At 38.9% G+C, this 22,878-nt stretch overlaps 2 protein-coding genes across 2 annotated transcripts; both read left to right on the top strand.

Moving 5' to 3' along the window:
- The first annotated feature begins 2,584 nt into the window (after positions 1–2,584).
- angptl5 (angiopoietin-like 5) lies at positions 2,585–7,902 on the top strand. The gene is made up of 8 exons (XM_062433728.1): positions 2,585–2,641; positions 4,129–4,300; positions 4,462–4,565; positions 4,656–4,749; positions 5,869–5,972; positions 6,056–6,176; positions 7,255–7,440; positions 7,544–7,902. The coding sequence occupies exons 1-8, from the start codon at positions 2,585–2,587 to the stop codon at positions 7,861–7,863; spliced, it is 1,158 nt and encodes a 385-aa protein (XP_062289712.1). The 3' UTR covers positions 7,864–7,902.
- A 3,293-nt stretch (positions 7,903–11,195) lies between these two features.
- Positions 11,196–22,815, top strand: trpc6a (transient receptor potential cation channel, subfamily C, member 6a). Its single transcript, XM_062433675.1, has 14 exons — positions 11,196–11,329; positions 12,973–13,301; positions 14,007–14,139; positions 14,973–15,273; positions 16,486–16,671; positions 17,247–17,411; positions 17,507–17,750; positions 17,841–18,068; positions 18,369–18,633; positions 18,867–19,062; positions 21,434–21,634; positions 21,877–21,933; positions 22,233–22,308; positions 22,489–22,815. The coding sequence occupies exons 1-14, from the start codon at positions 11,196–11,198 to the stop codon at positions 22,614–22,616; spliced, it is 2,643 nt and encodes an 880-aa protein (XP_062289659.1). The 3' UTR covers positions 22,617–22,815.
- The last annotated feature ends 63 nt before the right edge of the window (positions 22,816–22,878 follow it).

Genomic DNA, 22,878 nt, shown 5'->3' with positions numbered 1-22,878 from the left:
TTACACCATTAGACATGTTTTCTGTGTACTATTTGTACTCAAACTATGAGTTGTTTCTGCAAAATTTTGATGACATTACAGATAAAATATTTTTCATCTGAATTGTTCTCAGGGAGAAATAAAGAAGAAAAGAATTTACAAATAGTAACAGTCACATTTAAAGTATGTTTTCCATAAAAAAGTATGTTTAAACCCCAGTTTCTGAAGTGTTATTATACACGGCATACAGGATAAGATTTTTTTTAAACAGTTTTCAAGCAGGACCCTTAAAAGCTTTTCATGTGTTAGGGTGGAGAATTCAGATATGGCTATAATAAACAGTGACATGTCAACATGAGAATACATGTAATGTAGTATAAACTATGGGGCAGCAGATGGCACTGTCATACCTTTAAGATCTTTTGTTTTTTCAAGAATTACACTAATAATAATTCACAAAGTCCGCAAACACTCCAGCAGCTGTTTTAAAGTGCTGCAAGATGAGATGAGACTGTTTCTGTGCAGGATGAAACTCTTCACTCTTCTCTTCAGTGTTGTTTTTCATCAGTGACCTAATCAGAGGGAGTAATCAGACTAGTGATGTGCAGGAGGCTTCCCAGATGCTTATTAAGACCATGAACAAAATAGCTGGAGATGAGATTTATTCAGGCAAACCATTTCATCATCAAGTATTGATTTAGGAGCTCAGGACTGTTATGTCACTCCAAGATGAACACAAAAACACTGAATGATGTAATGTTAAGAGAGGAAGTAACTTTTAAAAATAAACTGAAACACAAAATGATGGTATATTTTTGGATATTAAAGGAACAGTTTAACATTTTGGGGAAATATGCTTATTCACTTTTTTCTTAATGAGAGGCAGATGATAAGCTTATGACCACTCTACTGTTTGAAATATGAAGCTACAAAGTGAACAGCCGGTTAGCTTAGCTTAGCATAAAGAACAGAAGCATGGGGAAACAGCTAGCCTGGTTCTGTCCAGTGGTAGAAAAACAAAAATCTGCCTACAAGCACCTCTGTTAATTAAGATGTTATGTCTCGTTTGTTTCCACTGTACAAAAACTAAAGTGTGGAAACTACACATTGTGGTTTTAGGGGAGATATAACGTGCTAAGTCCTGAGCTTCACAGCTGATGCTAGCTTATGTATGAAACAGCTCAGCATTTTATGTTTTATTGTGTTTTTGCTTGTGTATTGTGTTTGTTTGTTTTTTTAGTTTTGCACTTTTTTATTTTTTTTATTTTAATCTTTGGTCACTTCATCTGTTATGATTTCTTTCTTTTGATATGCTGCATCAGCCCCTTAAAGCACTTTGTGAATAATGTATATGAAAAGCACTCTACAAATACATTTTACTTAGTTTCTTAGTAGGCTAACTGTCTCTTCACTGTATCTTCATATTTAGCATACAAACATGAGAGTGGCATCGATCGAGAAAGTGAACAAACGTATTTCCTAAAATGTCAAAATGTTGTAGCAAACTTAATTACAGAACTATCGAACATTTTTCACGTATCACATAACAGGAGCATTTGATTGAGAAATATCACATACAATCTTGTTCTCATTATCTCAGCTGGCAGATATAATGTGTCATTCACATGCATAGACTGCTTTACAAGAGCATGTAACATAGGACAGATGTGGGGGGCCCTGAGGCTGTGGCACCAGGCTTCTCACATTCCTCTCAATGACCACGGCTGTAAACTTGCACAGGTTTCGGAACAACAGCGAATCTTTTTTTTGGCCTTCACAGCAAAGTTTTCCGAGGAAGCGACAGGCCAGCCGGCCGGCTCCAGCTGGACCCTGACTGGAATGTGCTGTTGCTCTCCATCGCTTTTCACTCTCCTCACCATTTAAACTGTCCAGTTAACAGGAGTAATTGGTCTGACCCTATGGGAGGTTGTTTTCAGATGTATGAATCAGTGGTTGGAGATAGAGGGAGAATAGAGGATGTTGGAGGGGCGTAATAGAGGAGAGGTGGGGGATATGAGCAGAAGAAGCAGAGACACCCGTGGCTTCAGCTGCAGCTCCCACGCAAAGACACAAGCAGAGAGAAAGTGTTCTTACATTAAAACAAGCTGTCCTGTTTCCCTCACACATCTGTTTCTCATGCTGGTGGCAGGATATAACCAGTAAAACAACAATACCTGGTAATAGACACAATGAGGGGGGAAGGTAATCACTTTTTACCACAAAGCTAACATCAGCACTTTCAGCTACTTGTCAGAAACATATCCAGACTTTTATCACCAAATCTTCTGGTGTAACCCATTCACAAGTTTGACTTCTCTTTTTATAGGCAATGTTGTCATGGGTGGGTATTTACAAGAAAAAAAGTGGGAGTGACTGATGGAGGTGGAGGCAGTCAGAGAGGAAGTGAGGAAAAGGTGTAGTTTGACAACTGAGAGGAGGGAGCAGATGCAGACGAGACGAGACTTGGTGGAGAAGAAGGGATGTGAAAAGGAAAGAGCAGACTTTGTGGAAAAATAAGTATAAATGCAGGAGTGACGGAGTGGACAGAGTTCAGCCCCCCTCGCTCCACGTGGAAATAATCCCAGGAGGAAAATTAGACTCAGACATGATGTGGACGACAACTGTCCTCCTGATGGTTTTACCTCATCTGCTTTCCTCCACAGTATGTACAATATTTTCAGACATCTGTCTTGACACTAAGCTTTGATTTTGAATAGGTTAGTTGTCATGGAGATGGTGAAATGTGTGCTTGCTATTCATGTGAGATGTTGGGGAAAAAACTGCTGCATAATTATTGTAAATTGTTTCAAGAAATTCTGATGCAATGATGTGAAATCTAATGTCTGAACGTTAAATATCAGTAGTAAAAAACTACAAATACCTCAATGTAAAAGTCCTGCATTACATGTAAAAGTCCTGCATTACCTATTAAAATTAAAAACAATAAACTGTTAATGGCTAAATTTATTTAAAGTAACAAAAGTACTTTCTATGGCAAATGTCCCCTTTTTTAAAGTGATAGATATCTTATTGAATTATTATCTCTGATGCATTAATGTGTTTGCAGGATTGTGTTGTAGTCGGTTGAGGTGAAACAGATTTTAGCTACTATATAAAGTTCATAAAGGGCTGTTTGATGCAAAATTCTCAATTGTATGAAGGCATTTCGATCAATAACTGAGTCAAAAACTTCCGCTGTACATATATGTAAGTTAAATAAGTATTTTTTTAGGTACCTGATTCATACACTGACTTACACTGAAAAGGCTGTATTATAAAGTGTCAACATTGTTTTTTTTTACCATTTAGAAGAATAAAACACTTAAAGATATTTTTATAACATATAAAAATACTCTCCTAGTATGTTTTTTCCATATAAAAGTTAAATTACTTCATTAGAAATTCTGAAAATGGCATCGTGTGACATTGTGTGATGTCACAACAACGTTAACACCTAAAACTTTAATTTAATGGGAGCACAAAACCTTCAGCAGATGATCAGCAGGTCAAACTCTGCACATACATCTTTCTACACGGTGAAGCTTACACATCAAAGTGAAGAAACAAGAAGACAAATAGGTTTTTGAGTGAAGTGAGACTTTTAGGATCCCTTTTATGGACTAAAATGTATCATTTTGAGAAGCTCTTCATAGGTGTTGCATTATTAAAGTGATGCTAAATATGTAAAATAACTAAATGTAGTGGAGTGAAAGATAAAACATCTCCTTGTTGAAGGAAAGAACAAGTACATCAAAACTGTATTTACTTTCCATCACTTGTTATAAATTCTGTTGGCAGGATTCAAAGACAGGATATTGCAGCCACATTGTTCATGTCTGTAGGAAATTGAGCCGGCAGGAGGTCTGACATAAAACTTGTCCTCAAATTATTATTATTATTTTATTTTCATGAATCCATCCCTGGGAGAAAGGTCAGAATCAAATACAGAAGCTGGTCAGGACTCTGTGTGTTACTCAACAACACTTCAAAGTGCTGTTGAATATCATCCGAACTTTGTTTTCTTTTTAAATAATATAAGAAAACTGAAATACATTACAATAGTTTATCTTCAGTGAAATCAGACGTCCCAGACTAGTTACACATGCTGGTTGAAACTTTCACTGCAGCTCTCTCTTTCTGTCTCTCCAGACCACAGGAATCAGCACTGATTTTAACCAATCAGTGACAGTCAGTGAGGAGTTCTCTGACCCTCCTGTCAAAGGCCAGAAACCTCTTGGAGGGAGCAAAGGTCGTGAAACATGCTCTATCCCCTGTGATGTCACCGTGAAGCTGCTACGAGATGAGAAACATTCAGTCTGTGGTAAAGGTTTTTCTCTTCTGGTGTTTTTGTCGCTTCTATCATCATCATCATCTGTTGTTCATTGTGTGTGTGTGTGTGTGTGTGTGTGTGTGTGTGTGTGTGTGTGTGTGTGTGTGTGTGTGTGTGTGTGTGTGTGTGTGTGTGTTTGTGTGTGTTCGTAGGCCAGTTACAGCAGTCTCTGTTGGCGTTTGGGCGCAGCACCCGGAAGCTAATCAGGGATGTGATGGAGGAGCAGCAGAGAGCGCTGGACACCCTCGGTGCTCAGGTACAGTGGGAGTCTTCGGTCTCTTTGTAACTGAGTCTCTTAAACGTCTGATTGGCTGGCTGTACGCTGGCTGTGGTGTCACATTTCCAGGTCACAGAGCTGATGACCAAAGTGCAGACGCTCAGCTCCGAGGTTCAGAGAAGCAACACTGAGATGTACGCCGTCAAACCTGTGCAGTCCCATGGTAACTCACACTCAAACACATGCAATTATACAACATTTATACAGTGTACTACTCATTTATACCACCATGTATAATGTCTTCTGTGGCTCTAGGGGAGAAGTGTGAAAAGAAAAAAGCTCCATCATATGAAGTTTTGTATTTCACTTCCATAAATCTGAGGGACTTGTCTTGAGACAGATATAAAAAAATGAATGAAATTAAAAGTAGTAGTAACCTGGAAGAAATATGTGAAGATCCCAAAAACACTGAACACTAAAATTACCATTATGCAACTCAGTAGTGTTGCTTTTTTAGAACCTCCCTGCCTGCTGAACAGCCGTGTCTTTCAAACTCCACACCTCTAGCTTGTATTGCAGGCTTTCTGTTACAAATGTGAAGTCTCTAAATCTGAATCTCGATGGGTAAAATTGGTGCAGTGCCTCTATCAAGTCTCCAAAAGTTATGGAAGAGCAATACTAAATTGCTGGTGAAGTGCATTAATTTGTCGCCCTGCTGTCGTCTCCAAAATGTCACTTTTAATGAGAACATGACAAGGCAATTTTGAGATAATCCAGTGTTTTAAAAGGGTCTTATTAATAGAAGAAGTATGAGAAATTTTTCAGCTGATTACATGGTGTACATTGGCATTTCATATTCTCATTTTGATTTATTTTTTACAACGTTTCCCAAAATGTTATTGTGTTTTCTGAAATGTACATAAAAAGGAAAAGGATCAGAAATCTTTAATAAAATCAATAAATGTAAAGATGTACTGTATGTTTTCACTAGACAATCATGTAAAATATCTCCAATCAGTACACCATGAATTGAATGCTTATTATCCACTGAAAAAACTGTGTAATTAAAGAAGCATGCCTATGATTTCCTATGATTTACTCAGGAGTTTTTTTGAGTCTCTCACAGGCATATTAGGTACAATACCTAACTCTTCTGTCTTTTTCTGCCAGTAAAATATGTTGAAGATATTTAGCTAACTATGCCTAAGCAGAAAAAATAAATGATTGGAGTTTGGACATGCAGGATCATCTCTGTATTATCAGTAATCACTAAACAGTAACTGCTTTGGTGAATGTTACTTTTATTCCTGCTGACAAACGAGAGATTTTTTGGTTCAATTAGGACGAGACTGCAGTGACATCAAAGACAACCTTGAGTCAGTTGTCCCTAAGATCCCCAGTGGTATTTACATCGTCCACCCAGAGAATACTGACTCTTCATTTGAGGTACATTTACACGATTCACTCACTCATTCACAGTCTGTCACTCAATCATGGATCAACAAGTCCAAATACAACATGTCCTGCAGGTATTCTGTGAGATGGATTATATGGGAGGTGGATGGACGGTGATCCAACGGAGGACAGATGGACTTACTGACTTCAAACGACCCTGGTCTGATTACACTGACGGCTTTGGACACCTTGCAGGTTGTACAAGATTAGTTCAGACAGTGACTGCAATGTGTCATTATTTGTGTTGATCTATCATTTCATTATTGTTGTATATTTTTCAAAATTGGAGGAAATTTAACTGAAGAAGTTTCTCTCCATAAGATGTTTGAATTCCTGACATTAGTGGTTCGCAAACTGCTTGACTTGTCAAACACAGCTGCAACTAAAACATTATTAACTGCTGCGTTGCATAGCCTTAACTGGACTAGACCTATCATTAATATATTTAGTTCCATCTGTGCATTTCCTGCTATGACAATATGTTGTGAAGAGGGTCTATGAATGTGCTGCATTTAGGAATGCTAAATACAACAAATAGCTCAAGAGTGCTAGCAAGGCTATCAAGAAAAACAAATGTAATTTAAACCCAAAATATGAAGAAATATATCTTGATCTTGAGTTTATTACATAGCAGAAGAACTATTGTTTCTAAAAAGCTAAGGCAGTTTAGGGAAATTGTAACTTGTATTATTCAACAGTCATGAGAAAATTGCAAAAATGCATAAAAATCAGCATTCATGTTGATGATATAAAAATTCAACTTTTTGCTCATTTTGTTGCCAGTCTCCTCAATATTGTTGCAGGTTAATAAAAACAAAATGTGAAATATGCTTAGCCTTAACCTGGCTTTGTCCAAAGGTAGATTTAGCTATTTAAAACATTTTTAAAAATCCATACAAAAATAAAAATGACAGGTTGTGGTTTATGGAAGGTTCTGTTTTTTTTTTTTACCATGCTGGGTTCAGACTTACTTGCAGTCTAGTCTTCTTTGGACAGAGCTGGGCTTTCCCGCCGTTTCCGTTCTTTGTGCTAACCTAAGCTAACCGGCTATAGCTTCATATTTTTTGGACAGATATTACAGTGGCAAGAAAGCTGTAATTCATGTCAAACTTTTTATTTTCTACTCTACAGATGTTCGGCTTCATATTTTGCACTTACCAGTGATTAGATCATGTCAAAACCATGTTTATACCATGTGTGTGTGTGTGTGTGTGTGTGTGTGTGTTTGTATGTGTGTGTGTGTGTGTGTGTGTGTGTGTGTATTTGTGTATAGGAGAGCATTGGCTGGGCCTGAAGAAGGTATTTCATATAGTAAATCAGAAAGATACTCGGTTCCAACTTCACATTGCTCTGGTCTCCAATGATGACGTCATCTCTTATGCATCGTATGATGATTTCCGCCTGGACAGTGAAACACAGTTCTTTGGTATACACCTGGGCAGATATGCAGGCAGTGCAGGTATGACTGAAAAAATCAGTACTTACAAAAAGTTCACCCGTAATGACAAATTTAAAATCTTGATAAATGCAACATGTGTACGTCTGCATGGTTGTGTGTACAGGTGATGCTTTTCGAGGCTACGACCAGGACCAGAACCAGGACACGGCCCCGTTCAGCGCCTCAGATGTGGACAACGACGGCTGCAATCCATTCTGCTCCATTGGCAACCGCACGGTGGAGAGCTGCAGCACTCAGCACAACCAGACAGGATGGTGGTTCAACCAGTGCGGCCTGGCAAACCTCAACGGCTCTCCAGAAGATGAAGAGCAGAACCAGGGGCAAAGGACACACATCCTGTGGGACACCTGGAGACAGAATGGAGTTGCTCGCACCATCAAATCTGTCACTATGAAGATCAGGAGGATTGTGACCAATAATTGATGGAGGAGAAGAAATTGTTATTGTATAAGTTGCTTTGCATCTTTGTACTGCATAAAGTTGTAATAAAACAGGAAAGAAATGTTCTTAAAGTCTCATTGTGATTGTTTGATGTCATTTTAAGCTATCATCTGTTCAGAGACAGACTGCACAACAGACAATCTCTCCAGCTGGTCACATTGAGGACTTTAAACCAAGTAAACCTGTTGAGTGTCAAGATGATATGAAGTAAGTAGACTGTTCAGTTAACTGTTGTGGAAACTTTTGTGGTTTAATCATGTTTAGGAGTTTATAATGTTAGGTTATTCCCTCATTTTGTGTTTAGTAGGGCCATCACTATTTAAGTATTCATTGAGCACCGAAACAGAGAGAGAAAAACCGGGCAAAGCCCACAGCATGACTGACTGAAGAAAGACAAGAAGGGTGCAAGAATACGTGGTCCACAGTTGTCACAGCAACAGCTGCACACACTGCAGCAAAACAGGTGGCTCTACAGAGGAGGACATTTGGCACAAGCTGTTTTCTTCTCTTTCTTCTTGTTGTTATACTGTTTAAAGTATTTTTTAAAAAAGTATATATGTTGAAATAAAATAAGAAGGCAACTTCAAGCCAAAGACAAGATTTTAAAGGACAGGTTTACAATTTAGTAAGTAAAACAAAGGTGCTCAAATGCTAATTAAAATAGGTTTTCCTTTCTGTAGTCATTCCTCCTGATCATACTGACCACAGGAGGATCCCTTCATAAGGGCCCAAAATCCACAAGTCTCCTTCTGTGTAAAAATGGATGTAAAAGTTTGACCACATCTCGCTTTGAAACCTTTTTCACCTTCTTACTGTGCTTCCTGTCGAAGTGGCTTTTCCACACTGACTTCAGTTTTTTGAAGAATGACTTTGCCAGCAGCTTTCCTGTGAGAGTCATTGGTATGTGTTTTGGTCTGCATTATCCTGGCTCCCGCTTTAGTCACCTGGGCGACGAGCATTGTGGCTGCCTTAGTGATGGTGACCCTTGCTGGTTTATTATATGAGATGGGAACCTCCAAATGTCAGACACACAATAAATGTGAGACTTGTGAATATGTATGAACAGAAGCTCACCAGAACGACTTTTAATTGACATGTTTTGCATGGACTGGATTATATATATATATACACATATTCTTCTATGAATATTTGGAAAATTGAATGGAAAGATCTTTCTTTTCCCATTCCTGCTCTACAGAGGTTGAACCCTTTGGTTTAAAATACCTCATGATGACCTTTCGTCCAGTGCCAGCCGCTGGATAAACATTACATTTTTTATTTCCACTATTAGTCTGACTCTAAATGTCAGTTGTCAGTGTTTGTTCTGTCCAACACTTTCATTTTGTGGCTGTGATGAACACCTCAGCCTCTAGGTTTTTTTTCCTTTTCTTTTGTTGAAGCAAAAACATTCCTGTCAGATTGAAATTGGGGCGTTTTAATTGTGACAATTTACTTGACTTTGCTTTGATGCAACATTTCTTCACCTCCAGAGGGAGGCAGCAGTCATCGACCAATCGCCACATGTTTCCTGCTCCTATGACAGTCACTAACACACACACACACACACACACACACACACACACACACACACACACACACACACACACACACACACACACACACACACACACACACACACACGCACACACACACAAAAGCACATCGTCAATTGACTTTACACAGGTGAAAACTTTAACATGGCTATCATCTGTATCATCTTCGTGTGTGTGTGTGTGTGTGTGTGTGTGTGTGTGTGTGTGTGTGTGTGTGTGTGTGTGTGTGCGCGCGCGCGCACACACGCGTGTGGGAGAGGAGAAGTTAAATCCCAAAATAGGATGCTCATCTCCTTATTTATGAGTGTGTGAGTTTGTGTGTTTTATTGTTACTGATTCTGGTGATAACATTGTAGGAGCTTTGACTCTTTGTGTGGTCTGGTATGTGTACATTGCCAAAGTTAATTAACACAGACATGGAATATCCAGGTGCTTACCCATCTGGTGCCCCCCAGTAAGAGTGTGTATGTTTGAGTTGACAGTGTTTACATCCAGATCTTTTCTCCGTTCTGTTCTGAGAAGTCTTAACAAAAACTCATGCTGGTGACATTTGTCAGAGTTTACCCCCTTTCCCCGTACCATCCTCCCAATAAAATGTGATGGCATCACGCCATAAAACCTCTAAAGTGACTAATCTTCAGAAATCAGGCCCTTAAAAGGCAATCGTACATCAGAGACTTTGCTTTTATCAGATTTTGGCACGTCGACATGTTTGTGTGATATAAAGAGGTGTTGTGTGTGAAATTCAACTGAAAAAAAACAAAGACAAACACTGCTAAGCTGGGGAAGTAGGGAAACTAAACAAAATCATCAAACAGAAAGGTTAAGTGAGGCAAATGAAGAAGAACACACTGTACCACCAGAAGAAAGGCTAAAAATAATGCATGCAAGTCTGTGTGTGTTTTTATGTCAATACAAGAGAGTTAGACTGAAACACTGGGTGATGTGACTCACCTTTGACCAGTTAATGACGAAATACAGGTCTGCACACATATATATACTACATGTGTGCACGTAAGTGTGTGTGTCCAAAGTGGGAAGTAGTTTTCCCACACTGGAGAGGATAAGTGAAGAGTGGGAGCACACAGGAAATAAAGTCAACTGGGAATTTAAACCCTCAGGAATCTCATCTGCTGTTCATCAGCCATCAGTCACTCCTGCATGCATATATACACACACACACACACACACACACACACACACACACACACACACACACACACACACACACACACACACACACACACACACACACACACACACACACACACACACACACACACACACACACACACCATACACAAAGAGAATGATAAAACCCAGCATATAATATAAACACTGCAGTTTAAAATAGCACTTTACAGCCTTAGCATTAAAATGACTGGCTGATAACACATTTTTGTGGATATTCTGCTTTTATTTGTATGTGTAGTTTTTGAAAATTATTCTGTATTCTCAATGTATGTAAATACAGCTGGAACAACTTAGACAAGAATGGCCACTTATCCCCAGCAACTCTGTGCGTTCAGACATAACACTGAGCTGCACTCCACATCTGTAAAGTTCAATGAGTCATGTACATAAAAGTATAGTGGGACCCAGAAGGATGCATTCTTTCTCAAGAACACAGAAAAGCAGAGGGGGGAGCTATACAGACAGAGGGAGAGAGAGAGAGAGAGAGAGAGAGAGAGAGTCACAGGCACTTGATTACTCCTTCATATGAACCGGGGAGCGGACCCTGTGTTGTTGATCACCTCCACAATGAACCACAGAACCGTTAATCTCAACAGCCGACCTGCAGGTTACATTGACAGCCCCAGGGCCAGGAGCCGAGATAACCTATTAATGTACGATGATTTTGGAGAGGAGAACTGTTGCTCTGGACGATGCCTTGGGTTAGTGTTTAATTTACACCCCCTACTCAGCTTTATCTTCACGTAGTATGTTTTTCTGTTCATCGCCTGCAGGTTTTGTTAAAATAATAATCTGAAGATGTCACAGTAACATCCTTTCATTTTAACAGATGTTTACTTTAATATGGTATGGTAGATTATCATGTAAATTATGTAAATTGAATATTTTTTGGCTGATAATGTTTGAATGTAACATTTTAGAACAATTATATAATCAAAACATGCACTCTGAGTTTGATATTTCATGATGCAACTCATTTGATCATTTTAAATTAAGAAAAATACAGAATGAAAAGTTCTAGGTAATGATAATAACCTCAACTTTTCATCAGACTGTGTATAGACCACAGATTAAATATTTATGAAAAACAAGTTAACAGGGGCCAAAATGACATGTCTACCATGTTACACAGTATCTTTAAAAAGTCTCTAAAGTTCCACAGTGTTGTCACATATTTTCATTATTATCAAGTAAACAAAGTGATTCCTCGGCTATTTAAGACATTACATTACATTAGCCTACAATACCTTACATTCCAACTTTCTACTCACCTGGAAAGAAAGATCAAAGTTTCTGTCAATTAATCAATAATCCATTAAAATGTCATTAGGATTTCTGGAAAATTACAGGATGTGATGTTTCCTTCCAGATTTCTGCCAAAACTTACAGATAGTTTGAAGTCTTTAATGTGGAATCAGTGGTGAAAAAATAGCCAGACCATTTAGTCTGTTACCTTATTTCTATTGGTATCTATTTGAACCCAAACATGGTTTATATGGATGATATAAGCATTGAGATTGCAGTTTCTGTGTGAATGATGAGGTGTTTAAACTGATATTCTTTTAGTACTTAAAATATTAAAAGTCTGTTTTACTGATTTATAGGTAGTGGCACAAGTTTGATTTGATTATTTTTCTGACAGTAATATCAAATAATTTGTGATTAGAGATCCCCTTCAGACATGTTGTAACACACATAAAATACTCTGCTTGGAATAATATGTGTTTAATATGGTTTTCCGACAAAAAAAGTACAAGTATGTCATCAAAATTAAGCCTCTTTGTAACTTAAAATCCAGATTCTATAAGCATGCAAATACTGTTAATTTCAGAAGTTTAACTGTTGGACACAAGATGCCTCTTCTTCACTGTGATGTATAATGTCAGTGAATGTGTATCAAAGGCTTCATGTTTCCACATCACACTTGTGTAGGTTGCATACTGACCCTTGTTTGGCTCCAAACTAGTTGTGATGTCACAAATAATGCTTGTAGGCCTGCCCCTAAAACTCAGATTTTCAATGAGCTCAGATAAACTTTTCTCTTGCTGCAGATGAATGTGAAAACAACCTTCTAGTGTCACACTCTGCACATACATCATTCCGCACAGTGATGCTTAAACATTCAACTGTATGTACAAGAAGAAAAATACATTTTTGAGCAGAGTGGGACTTTAAAATCTGTTAACAGCCAATAAAAAACAAATATTTTTGTTATAGGATGTGAAATTGAGAGACTGGGAACAAGCAAGTGAAGTGTGGCTTTCAACAGGCCTTGTGTGTGTATATATAATTCAACATGAGGACAAATTATCCTGTGTGTTTACGTCCTCCGGCCTTCTGGCAGCCACAGCAGCTCCGAGAGACAACTCATGGCTCGTGTCAACGCTGCTAAGAGACGCCAGGCTCTTCGTGGTCCTGCCTACATGTTCTCCGCTCCTTCAATCAGCCTGTCAGATGTTGAGCAACGTCTCCTGGAGGCAGCTGAATACGGAAACATACCGGAGGTGCGCCGTATGCTTGTCCATGTACCCAACTTGAATGTCAACGCTGTGGACTACATGGGCCAGAATGCTTTGCAGCTAGCTGTAGCCAACGAACACCTGGAGGTGGCGGAGCTGTTGCTGGGGAGGGCGGATTTGGCCAGAGTGGGTGATGCCCTCCTGCTAGCCATCAGTAAGATATGTTCATTTGTGTACATTATGTGTGTATACAAGAGCCAAAAATGCATTTGAAGGGTTAATTACACATAGTAGAAAGCTGCACTGAGGTATGGTGGATTACTTCTGTTTAATTAGAGCAATTTGTGCTCATCCATTCCTTTATTTCTATAAGACATGTGCTGAGGCGTGACATTGATGCAGAAGGGCTTGGGGCAGTTTTGACATACAGCAAGGTATCATCAGCATAGCAATGAATAGACATCCCATATCTACCGATGACAAGGGGATGCATGTAGAGGGTAAACAGAATGGTGCTAAAAACCTAACCTTGCGGACCACCACAGGTGATAGGGAGCAATTTAGACCTGCATCCTCACAGTCAGACATATCAGTCCTACCAGAAAGGTAGGACTGAAACCACTTGAGTGTCTGACAACTGAAGGAACAACCAAAATATGCAGACAGAAAACTGAAAAAAACATCTGTAGTTATAGTAGGAAGCCATAATTAAGGCCCTACTGTTTTTTGGCGAATATAGAATATGTTGAGTCATCCTAACAAAAAGAAAACAAGACAATATAAATAAAATAGTAGATAAATAAAGTAATACAGAATAAAATATTTTTTTTAAAATTAAAGACCACTTTTACATTTTAATGTTAGATTCACAATAGGTAAAGCACACCAATCGTTTGCTCCGTGTTTGTTTGTGTTGTAGGTAAAGGTTATGTTCGTATCACAGAGGCCGTGCTGAGTCACCGTTCATTTAGAGATGCCAATCGCCTGACAGCGAGCCCTGCTCAAGTAGACATGTTGGATGACTTCTACGCTTATGATGAGGACGGGACAAGGTAAGACACCAGACATTTTTTGTTTTACAGCAGCAGTGGTGCAACTCTGGACTGGGCTCTGGGCTGAAGTTCAGAGTCAGAAATATTCACGTCAAGGAGATTATGTAACTGATAAATGGTTATTTTGGATTTGGCAGTTCCTGTTGAAGGAGCTCGAGGCTTCTGCTGTAAGAACTAATCCCTCTTTGACAAATACATGAAGATTAGATCTGAGTAATGTCAACTTCACCAAAAACCTGTCACACAGAGGTGGAGGGAGCTGTGGTAGCAAACAGTGTCATATGGCTTTCAGTAGAGATTTTATAACCAGGCACTTCTATTACTCTGAGTAATAGAAGTGCCTGGTTATAAAATCCATCGTGTACATCCCATATGAATAGGACTGATCATTAAAAGTCATCTGTTTGAGCCAGTGATGGTGAAGTATGAATGAAACAGCTGATGCCACTTAGCTGAGGCAACGTGACTTCAGTGCTCCGCTTGTAAATTTCTAACTAAGTTTCTAACTTTTTAGGTTGTTAACAGAAAAAAAGTGAGTTGGTGGAAGTTGTGAAAGATGTCCACATTCACCTTTTGAATATACCACTTTATTAAAAATGTGGAGATGTATCTCCTAAGTGAGTGTAAAACAAAGTGAAAGAGTGATTGTTACTCAAAACTATAAAACCCTGATGGTGTTTAAACCAAAAAACACTTTTCAGTTACCAAATAGCAAATTCCTGACAGTGCCAGACAGAATGCAATCTCACAGTGTTTATGCCTCTAATTTATCATTATTTGTAGGGCTATTTATGTTGTTTATATACAGTATCCCTGTGTGTACATTCCCACAGGTTTTCCCATGATGTGACTCCAGTGATCCTTGCAGCTCACTGCCAAGAATACGAGATTGTTCACACCCTGCTGAGTAAAGGTGCCCGCATCGACCCCCCTCACGACTACTTCTGTGGCTGCGACTCCTGTAACTACCAGCAGCAGTTTGACTCCTTCAGCCACTCGCGATCGAGGATCAATGCTTACAGAGGACTCGCCAGTCCCGCTTACCTATCCCTGTCCAACGAGGATCCAGTGCTGGCAGCGCTGGAGCTCAGCAATGAACTGGCCATGTTGGCCAATATTGAGAAAGAGTTTAAGGTAAAAATGTCTTTAAAGATAATAGAGCACAAGAACGCAGACAGGATATTCAAAAGTAGAAAAGTCAGGACATGGTCTATTGTCCAAATGACCTGATTTCCAAATCAGTCTCAAGTACACACAGAGTACAAAAAGTTCTTTTACCATTTAATTGCCAACCGACTGCCAGTAAAAGCTGCAAATAAACACAAGAGCATTTTATGAGCCTTACAAGAGGAAGCAGAAACAGATGAGGGTCTAAATCTTGTAGTCATTGTTAACATTGTCTACCTGACATGCATATAACAACTTTATGAGGCTTACAGAAGTATAGTATATTGCAGGTACTTCACAGTCATTATAGAAAACATTACAGAGGATTAGAGACTAGTCCACCTCTGTAACAGTATGACACTTTGTTAATTTATTATCAGTGTAGAAGTAAAGTAGCTTACTTGTGTCTAGTCGTAAATTATCCACACCGAAGTTAGTAGTACGACTTAAAAAAATCAAACATGTATTTCAAAAGTCTGTAGAAAGGTTGCACGATAATAAAAAATGTCTCTACATGTCACAGTGTCAAAGGTGTTCTTCCACAGCTGCGCCTCATTTATTAATCAACTTTAATTGTCTCAGGTGTTGAGCCAATGCCCCCCTCTTAAAGTGGCAGTAACTGATTGCCATGATGAAGTACTAAGCACATCTATAAAATAACTAAATTAAATTACTAATTTACAGTATTTATTACAAACCTTCAATACTGACAATTAAATATGAAACCATCTTATAACAGAACATTATAAAAGTTTGGTTCATACAAACAGAGATGCTGAAATGTAGTTTTAAAAGTTTTGTGATGAGACATACTTAAAATATTGTCAAAAGTTTTGAAGACGGATGTCTGTGCTCGGTATCAAGTAGTCCATCAGTATCACTGTAAAGTTAATGTTTATACCTTTTTATATTAAACATATTTCCTATCAAACCTAGAATAACAAAGCATCCTGTTGCAAACAAGATACAAATCCACCCTCAGTACCGGTGATAGTAAAATACTTTTCACTAACTCCCAGCTTATATGTTTGCGTCTTAGTGGTGGGAAGCTGCCAGTCATATTCACGTATCAAAGTAATGTGATAAGGATTTCATTACGGTGAAAGTGAAAATGTAAAGATAGTAAGATCTCTAATGTTTCACTCCTGTGTGCACATTTTCTTTTATGGTATTTGTAAGAATGACTACTGCTGTCTGTCGAGTCAGTGTAAGGACTATGTGGTGGGCCTTCTGGATCTGTGTCGCAGCACAGAGGAGGTTGAGGCCATACTGAGCGGAGAAACTGACTCCGAAGACAACTATGATCCACCAGGCCGCCCCTCCCTCACACGGCTCAAATTAGCCATCAAATACGAGCTCAAAAAGGTCAGTCTGCTCACATACATGCCGATCACCATCAGATTATATTTAGATTGATTATCAATCTTTCAGCCAGTCAGCGACTTGTTTCACATCATGCCATTAAAACCTGTCAACAAATAATCAATTTGTAGTTGTAACAAATGGAAGTCATTGAATGTCTGCAGTTATTAGCACCAAATTTCAAGTCTGTTCAAGTTGATTTTCACTCCTCATTTTATTCACACTTTTAAAGGTCAAAAACAATCTAGAAACATGTTTTGAAAAATGTATCAGACAAAACAAGTAACTGAGACACTGCCCGAGGCTCTGGGATAGTATTTTGGAAAACACCCAATCGTAAAAAGTATTTGGTAAGGATAATTGTTAGCTTCAGGCCTAGCTTCATAACTCTCACTCTGCTTCTTTGGGCTAGTCCTCCCATAAGGAAAGGATCAAATTATAGTTTTGACTATTTACTGTCTGTTCACACTTCACAAAAGCAATAAAGACTTTTGGCTTGAAATCACTGTCTTGTTCTCTCATCCTCTCACCACCCTTTATATCTTCCGTTCATCCTCCTTTCTATGTGTGCCCCTCAGTTTGTGGCTCATCCTAACTGCCAGCAGCAGCTGCTGAGTATCTGGTATGAGAATCTGCCCGGCTTGAGACAACAAACCACTGCTACCAAACTGCTGGTGGTGCTGGGGGTGGCTATGAGTTTGCCTGGGCTGGCTGTGGCTTACTGGGTAGCTCCATGCAGCAGAGTATGTAACATAAACTTCCTTCAGATGATTTCCTAAATGCTTGTACCAGACATTTAATTCCCCGCAGGATCTTTCATCTCATTTCTCTCACCCAGGTGGGAAAGGTGATGCGCAGCCCCTTCATGAAGTTTGTGGCCCATGCTTCATCTTTCACAATCTTCCTGGGTCTTCTGATCCTGAATGCAGCTGACCGTTTTGCAGGCACAACGCTGTTGGCCAACATGACCCACCATCACATCCCAGGAGGATACCAACTCAACTCTGACCCGCTGCTGCTCTACCGAATGACCACGACACCTTTCACTTGGATGGAGATACTCATCATTTCATGGGTCATGGGTGAGAATAAGATGATGAAGAAGAAAAGTCTTCATTAAAACATCTTATCATCCTGTGTATTAAGTCATCTGGCCCTCCGTGCTGCTGCAGGTATGATCTGGGCTGAGGTGAAGGAGATCTGGAGTCAAGGGCCGGGGGAGTACCTTGTGGAACCGTGGAACTTCCTGGACTTTGGGATGCTGGCGATCTTTCTCGCCTCCTTCAGCTGCCGCTTTTCTGCTCTGAGACATGCCGACTTAGCCCAGACCTATGTACACACACACTACAAAACACTGCTTAATGTCACACTGCCGCCTGAAATACACTACTTCACACTGGGTGAGGTTACTCACACACCCGCACACACCACCACAATTTACAAACCTGTTTTAAAATCTGTTCCTCATTTCATTGGGAGGTGAAAAAATTAGCCTAAAGGACTGTGCCACTCAAAAAAATACCATTTTTAAAATGAAAGAAGTGACAAAAGAGGCTTTTTTGAACGCAAATCTGAGCAGTTTCTTAGTTTACTGTCTTCTTACAACCTTTTGACACAGTCGTGAGCAGTTCCACCATAGAGTGATTCCCCCCTCCAAACAAGTCGATGTTTATTGACTGATTCACGCTCTGTTTTTGCAGCACGGATCCACTGGTTGCCGTCAGACCCTCAGCTGGTATCAGAAGGCCTGTACGCAGTCGCAGTGGTGCTGAGCTTCTCTCGCATTGCTTACATCCTCCCGGCCAATGAGAGCTTCGGCCCACTGCAGATCTCTTTGGGGAGAACCGTCAAGGACATCTTCAAGTTCATGGTCATCTTCATCTTGGTCTTCTTGGCGTTCATGATTGGCATGTTCAACCTGTACTCCTACTACCTGGGGGCAAAGCAGAATGACGCCTTCACCACGTGAGACATTTACTATTCCTATAGCATTCTTACCATCCAGTAGCTGTGTGTTTCCCATTCCCAATCCCAATTAATAATCAATTATAAACTTCAGAAATTGTCTTTTGAACTGTGAGCATACAGTTTTTTTCCTCTTTTGCTGCTTTTCTCACACAGTATCTTCTCCGTTATGATGATTAATGGTTTGTTTGAATCTAGAAATAACTCTCATCTCTTCCTTCTGCTCCTTTTAGCCTAGAGGAGAGCTTCAAGACGTTGTTCTGGGCTATATTTGGACTGTCCGAGGTCAGGTCTGTCGTGATCAACAACGGACACAAATTCATCGAGAACATTGGCTATGTTTTGTACGGGGTTTACAATGTTACCATGGTGATTGTGCTGCTCAACATGCTCATCGCCATGATTAACAGCTCCTTCCAGGAGATTGAGGTTTGACATCATCAGCTGCACACTCACAGATGTGGACAGCAGCATTAGTTGCGACACATATTCTTATTCTTATAATATATTTTATTATGTAATTTATAACAAATCATATGTTGTATTTGACAGTTATTCTACTCTCTTTCATGAGATTCATATGATACATACTGTGTCTGAGGGATTTTAAAAATGTAGGTTTGACTCATAGTTGAACACATATTTACAGTGGCCTTGAAGGGCAAACGACAACGACAAAAAGAAAAACACAACGACAAAAAGGAAAACACAACGACATTAACTCCTAACGGAAAGGGTAGGTACCTGCTATGACAAGGATCATTGCTGATTGGACGAAAGCACGTCTGTCTTTTTAACAGGTGGGAAAGGCTGTTTTACGCCTCATGAATTCCCATTCACGTGTTTCTTTCTTCACAACAGCGTGCCCTTGTTTGGATGTTAACGTGTTAGATGAAGAAGCTCTAATACTGAGAGAAGCTTTCTGTGCAGAACGCTGGTCCCAAAGTTCAGCACCGTGCAGTGCAGAGCCCTCACCATCCACAAATGATCTGTGTTTCACTACGTCTCAGAGAGAGAGAGAGAGAGAGAGAGAGAGAGAGAGAGAGAGAGAGAGAGAGAGAGAGAGAGAGAGAGAGAGAGAGAGAGAGAGAGAGAGAGAGAGAGAGAGAGAGAGAGAGAGAGAGAGTTAATATATGGTTAATAAATGTTTGTAATTATCTTCATGGTAATTAACCTAAATAACATTAACTTCCACCGCTCACTTTTAAGACAAAATGTAAACTGTTCATTGTGAAAATGACAGTAACTCCTTAAATTGTAATTAGCAGTGGTTATTAAATGTATATGGACTAGCTACTTACACATTCAGTCAGTCCGTTATTGTCTGTCAGGCTTTTTCTCTCAGTTTAATTACATGTCTCTTTGAACATATAGCTATGTTTCACCTCCTCATCAGTTTCCATTAGAAGCTGTTCCTCACTTGGTGAGACGTGTGCTCTGTAATCGATCGAGTGGTCTGTGTATGAAAGCCGTGAACACACACTTATCTGAATGATTTACAACTGGCTTGACATATTTGCATATCCTCATCCCAGATTGGCGAACGTGCAACATATCATGCGATGATGCACTGATGAGCCTCGCTTTTTCACTTATCCTGGATTTCTTAATTCTGCTTTTGTGCAACAGCCCTCAGGTACGGTGTAAAGCAGCCTTTCCCACCTTTTAAAAAGACAAACGTGCTTTCGTCCAATCAGCAATGATCCTTGTCATAGCAGGTACCTACCCTTTCCGTTAGGAGTTAGTGTCGTTGTGTTTTCCTTTTTGTTGTTGTGTTTTTGTCAATGTTGTTGTGTTTCCCTTTTTGTTGTTGTGTTTTTCTTTTTGTTGTTGTGTTTTTGTTAATGGCGTTGTGTTTTTCTTTTTGTCGTTGTGTTTTTGTTAATGTTGTTGTGTTTTTCTTTTTGTCGTTGTGTTTTTGTTAATGTTGTTGTGTTTTTCTTTTTGTCGTTGTGTTTTTGTTAATGTTGTTGTGTTTTTCTTTTTGTCGTTGTGTTTTTGTTAATGTCGTTGTGTTTTTCTTTTTGTCGTTGTGTTTTTGTTAATGTTGTTGTGTTTTTCTTTTTGTCGTTGTGTTTTTGTTAATGTCGTTGTGTTTTCCTTTTTGTCGTTGTGTTTTTGTTAATGTCGTTGTGTTTTTCTTTTTGTTATTGTCGTTTGCTCTTCAGGGCCACCGTACATATGGGTGGTATTTTTCTAATGTTAAGGTTTCAAAATAAATGATCTCCCACATATAAAGAAACAGATAATTTGCAATGACCTTTTAATTATTTTTTTTCTTACAGCAACTAAATAACTCTCTGTGGAGTCCATTCAGATAATTTCATACAATATAGAAGATTACACGCATCAATCAAATCTAAAGGTTTTTCTATTTTATGTACAAAATCCACCTGCAAACATTTTCATCTGTAAAACTACGGGGTGTATCATTGTCATAATGATTTGTATCATTATTTCATTATTTAAGTGATTGAATACCAAATGTTGACATCTAATCACTACTTAATTAATACTTAATTTAAGATTTCAAAATGTGGTATTCAGTGACTGATTTAATTCAAATTATTACGGCAATGATTTTCTTCCATACAAAAATCCCTTACATGTACATTTGTTTGAGCATTTCAATTCAAAACACCTTTAATAGATTTTGAAAATCCAAGTCTTCACGCTAAGCTAAGATGACTGACTGCTGACTCAAACAAGCGCATCCCTTAAAATGTTTAACTATTCCTTTAAATTAGTCTGGTGGATTTGATTTAGTCTGTATTTTTCTCTTTCCTCACCTTTTCTGTAGGATGATGCCGATGTAGAGTGGAAGTTTGCTCGGGCCAAACTCTGGTTCTCCTACTTTGAGGAGGGACGAACGCTCCCTGTGCCCTTTAACCTGGTGCCCAGTCCCAAATCTATGCTGGGCCTGTCCAAAGGAATTAAGTCCCTGCTCCTGCACTACATGGCAGGACAAAGCGAGGAGAAAACAGAGACACAGCTCAACAAGGTAACACACAATATGGACAAACCTATATTTTATTGAAACACTTTTACCCTCTATTGGCCTGCCAGATTAAGATGTGCAGGCCAAATGATCAGTGGATTTTTAAAGGCAGAGCCTGAGCACCTCCCAGTGGTTTTACTACTGCACCACAGATTCCTCCTCAGAGCTGAAGACCAAGTTAAACATGTGAAATGTTACTGGTAATGGATTCTGTTCAATTAAGCTCATTTCATCTTGTATTCTAGCTTGGAGAAGGAAAAAGTTCAGGATATGGTGATTCAACGAGCCCTTCCAGATATCAGGTATCTGCTGTTGTGCAACTTGTATTTCCTAGATGTCACAGACAGTAATGAAAAGCACATTTACTATATATGTATATATATATATATATATATATATACACAAGTAAAAGTAAATAAAAGTAAATTTACTATATATAAAATATTTAAAAGTAAATGTATATGTAATTATATATAGTAATATACAGTTGATATTTTTATGAAATTAATGAGTGCAGTTTATTTTTTTAAATTTAGTTTGTGTGATCTTTTAATCAGAACTTTTTATTGTATTTGAGTATTTTTTCCATCACTGGTTGCAGAAGATCATGAAGCGACTGATAAAACGTTACATCATCAAAGCCCAAGCAGACAGAGAGAGTGATGAGATAACTGAAGGTAACTGGCTCCAAATTTCTGAATCCTTTTGTGAAATGATGCTGTTTGAAATCTATTTGACAATATCATACATGAAAATGATGTTCAACACCAGAATTAGTGTTTTGTCTGTTTTTAAGACATTTGGTAGATGTCTTTGATAGTTTTTAATAACTTATTTGTCTGTTTGTTTTTTCCCAGGTGAGTTGAAGGAAATCAAGCAGGACATCTCAAGTCTGCGATATGAACTACTGGAGGAGAAATCACAGACTATGGAGACAATGGACGGACTGCTGCGTCGGCTGGAGGAGATGAACATACCTTCATAGTGCCACTCAGTTTCTCTTTTGCTTATTTTTAGGTGATGGCACTGAGCTACATTTATGTAGGTCAGTAAAGACTTAACATTGTACATACAACTGTACAGCTCAAAGCTTTGGTGCCTGTACTCCATCACTGAATGTAGATATATTGGTGACGAAACATTATTATGATAAAAAAGGAGAATGTATGTATGTAAATATACAATTAAAATACAGCCTTGAGACTGAACAATTTTGTGTCATTTCTTCTGATGCCCCTACATTAAAT

This window comes from Scomber scombrus, chromosome 14, assembly GCF_963691925.1.
Source record: "Scomber scombrus chromosome 14, fScoSco1.1, whole genome shotgun sequence".
Taxonomy (NCBI): domain Eukaryota; kingdom Metazoa; phylum Chordata; class Actinopteri; order Scombriformes; family Scombridae; genus Scomber; species Scomber scombrus.
Note: the sequence above shows the minus strand (reverse complement) of the source record. Positions and strands in the feature narration are given on the sequence as shown.

What these genes read in the sequence shown, in the direction of transcription:
- angptl5 (XM_062433728.1), top strand. Translation starts at nt 2,585, where the DNA reads ATGATGTGGACGACAACTGTCCTCCTGATGGTTTTACCTCATCTGCTT. An exon ending in TGAGAAACATTCAGTCTGTG is followed by an intron (nt 4,301 to 4,461) that starts GTAAAGGTTTTT and finishes GTGTGTTCGTAG; the next exon opens with GCCAGTTACAGCAGTCTCTG. An exon ending in CAAACCTGTGCAGTCCCATG is followed by an intron (nt 4,750 to 5,868) that starts GTAACTCACACT and finishes TGGTTCAATTAG; the next exon opens with GACGAGACTGCAGTGACATC.
- trpc6a (XM_062433675.1), top strand. Translation starts at nt 11,196, where the DNA reads ATGAACCACAGAACCGTTAATCTCAACAGCCGACCTGCAGGTTACATT. An exon ending in ATATTGAGAAAGAGTTTAAG is followed by an intron (nt 15,274 to 16,485) that starts GTAAAAATGTCT and finishes GGTATTTGTAAG; the next exon opens with AATGACTACTGCTGTCTGTC. An exon ending in CAGAATGACGCCTTCACCAC is followed by an intron (nt 18,634 to 18,866) that starts GTGAGACATTTA and finishes TGCTCCTTTTAG; the next exon opens with CCTAGAGGAGAGCTTCAAGA.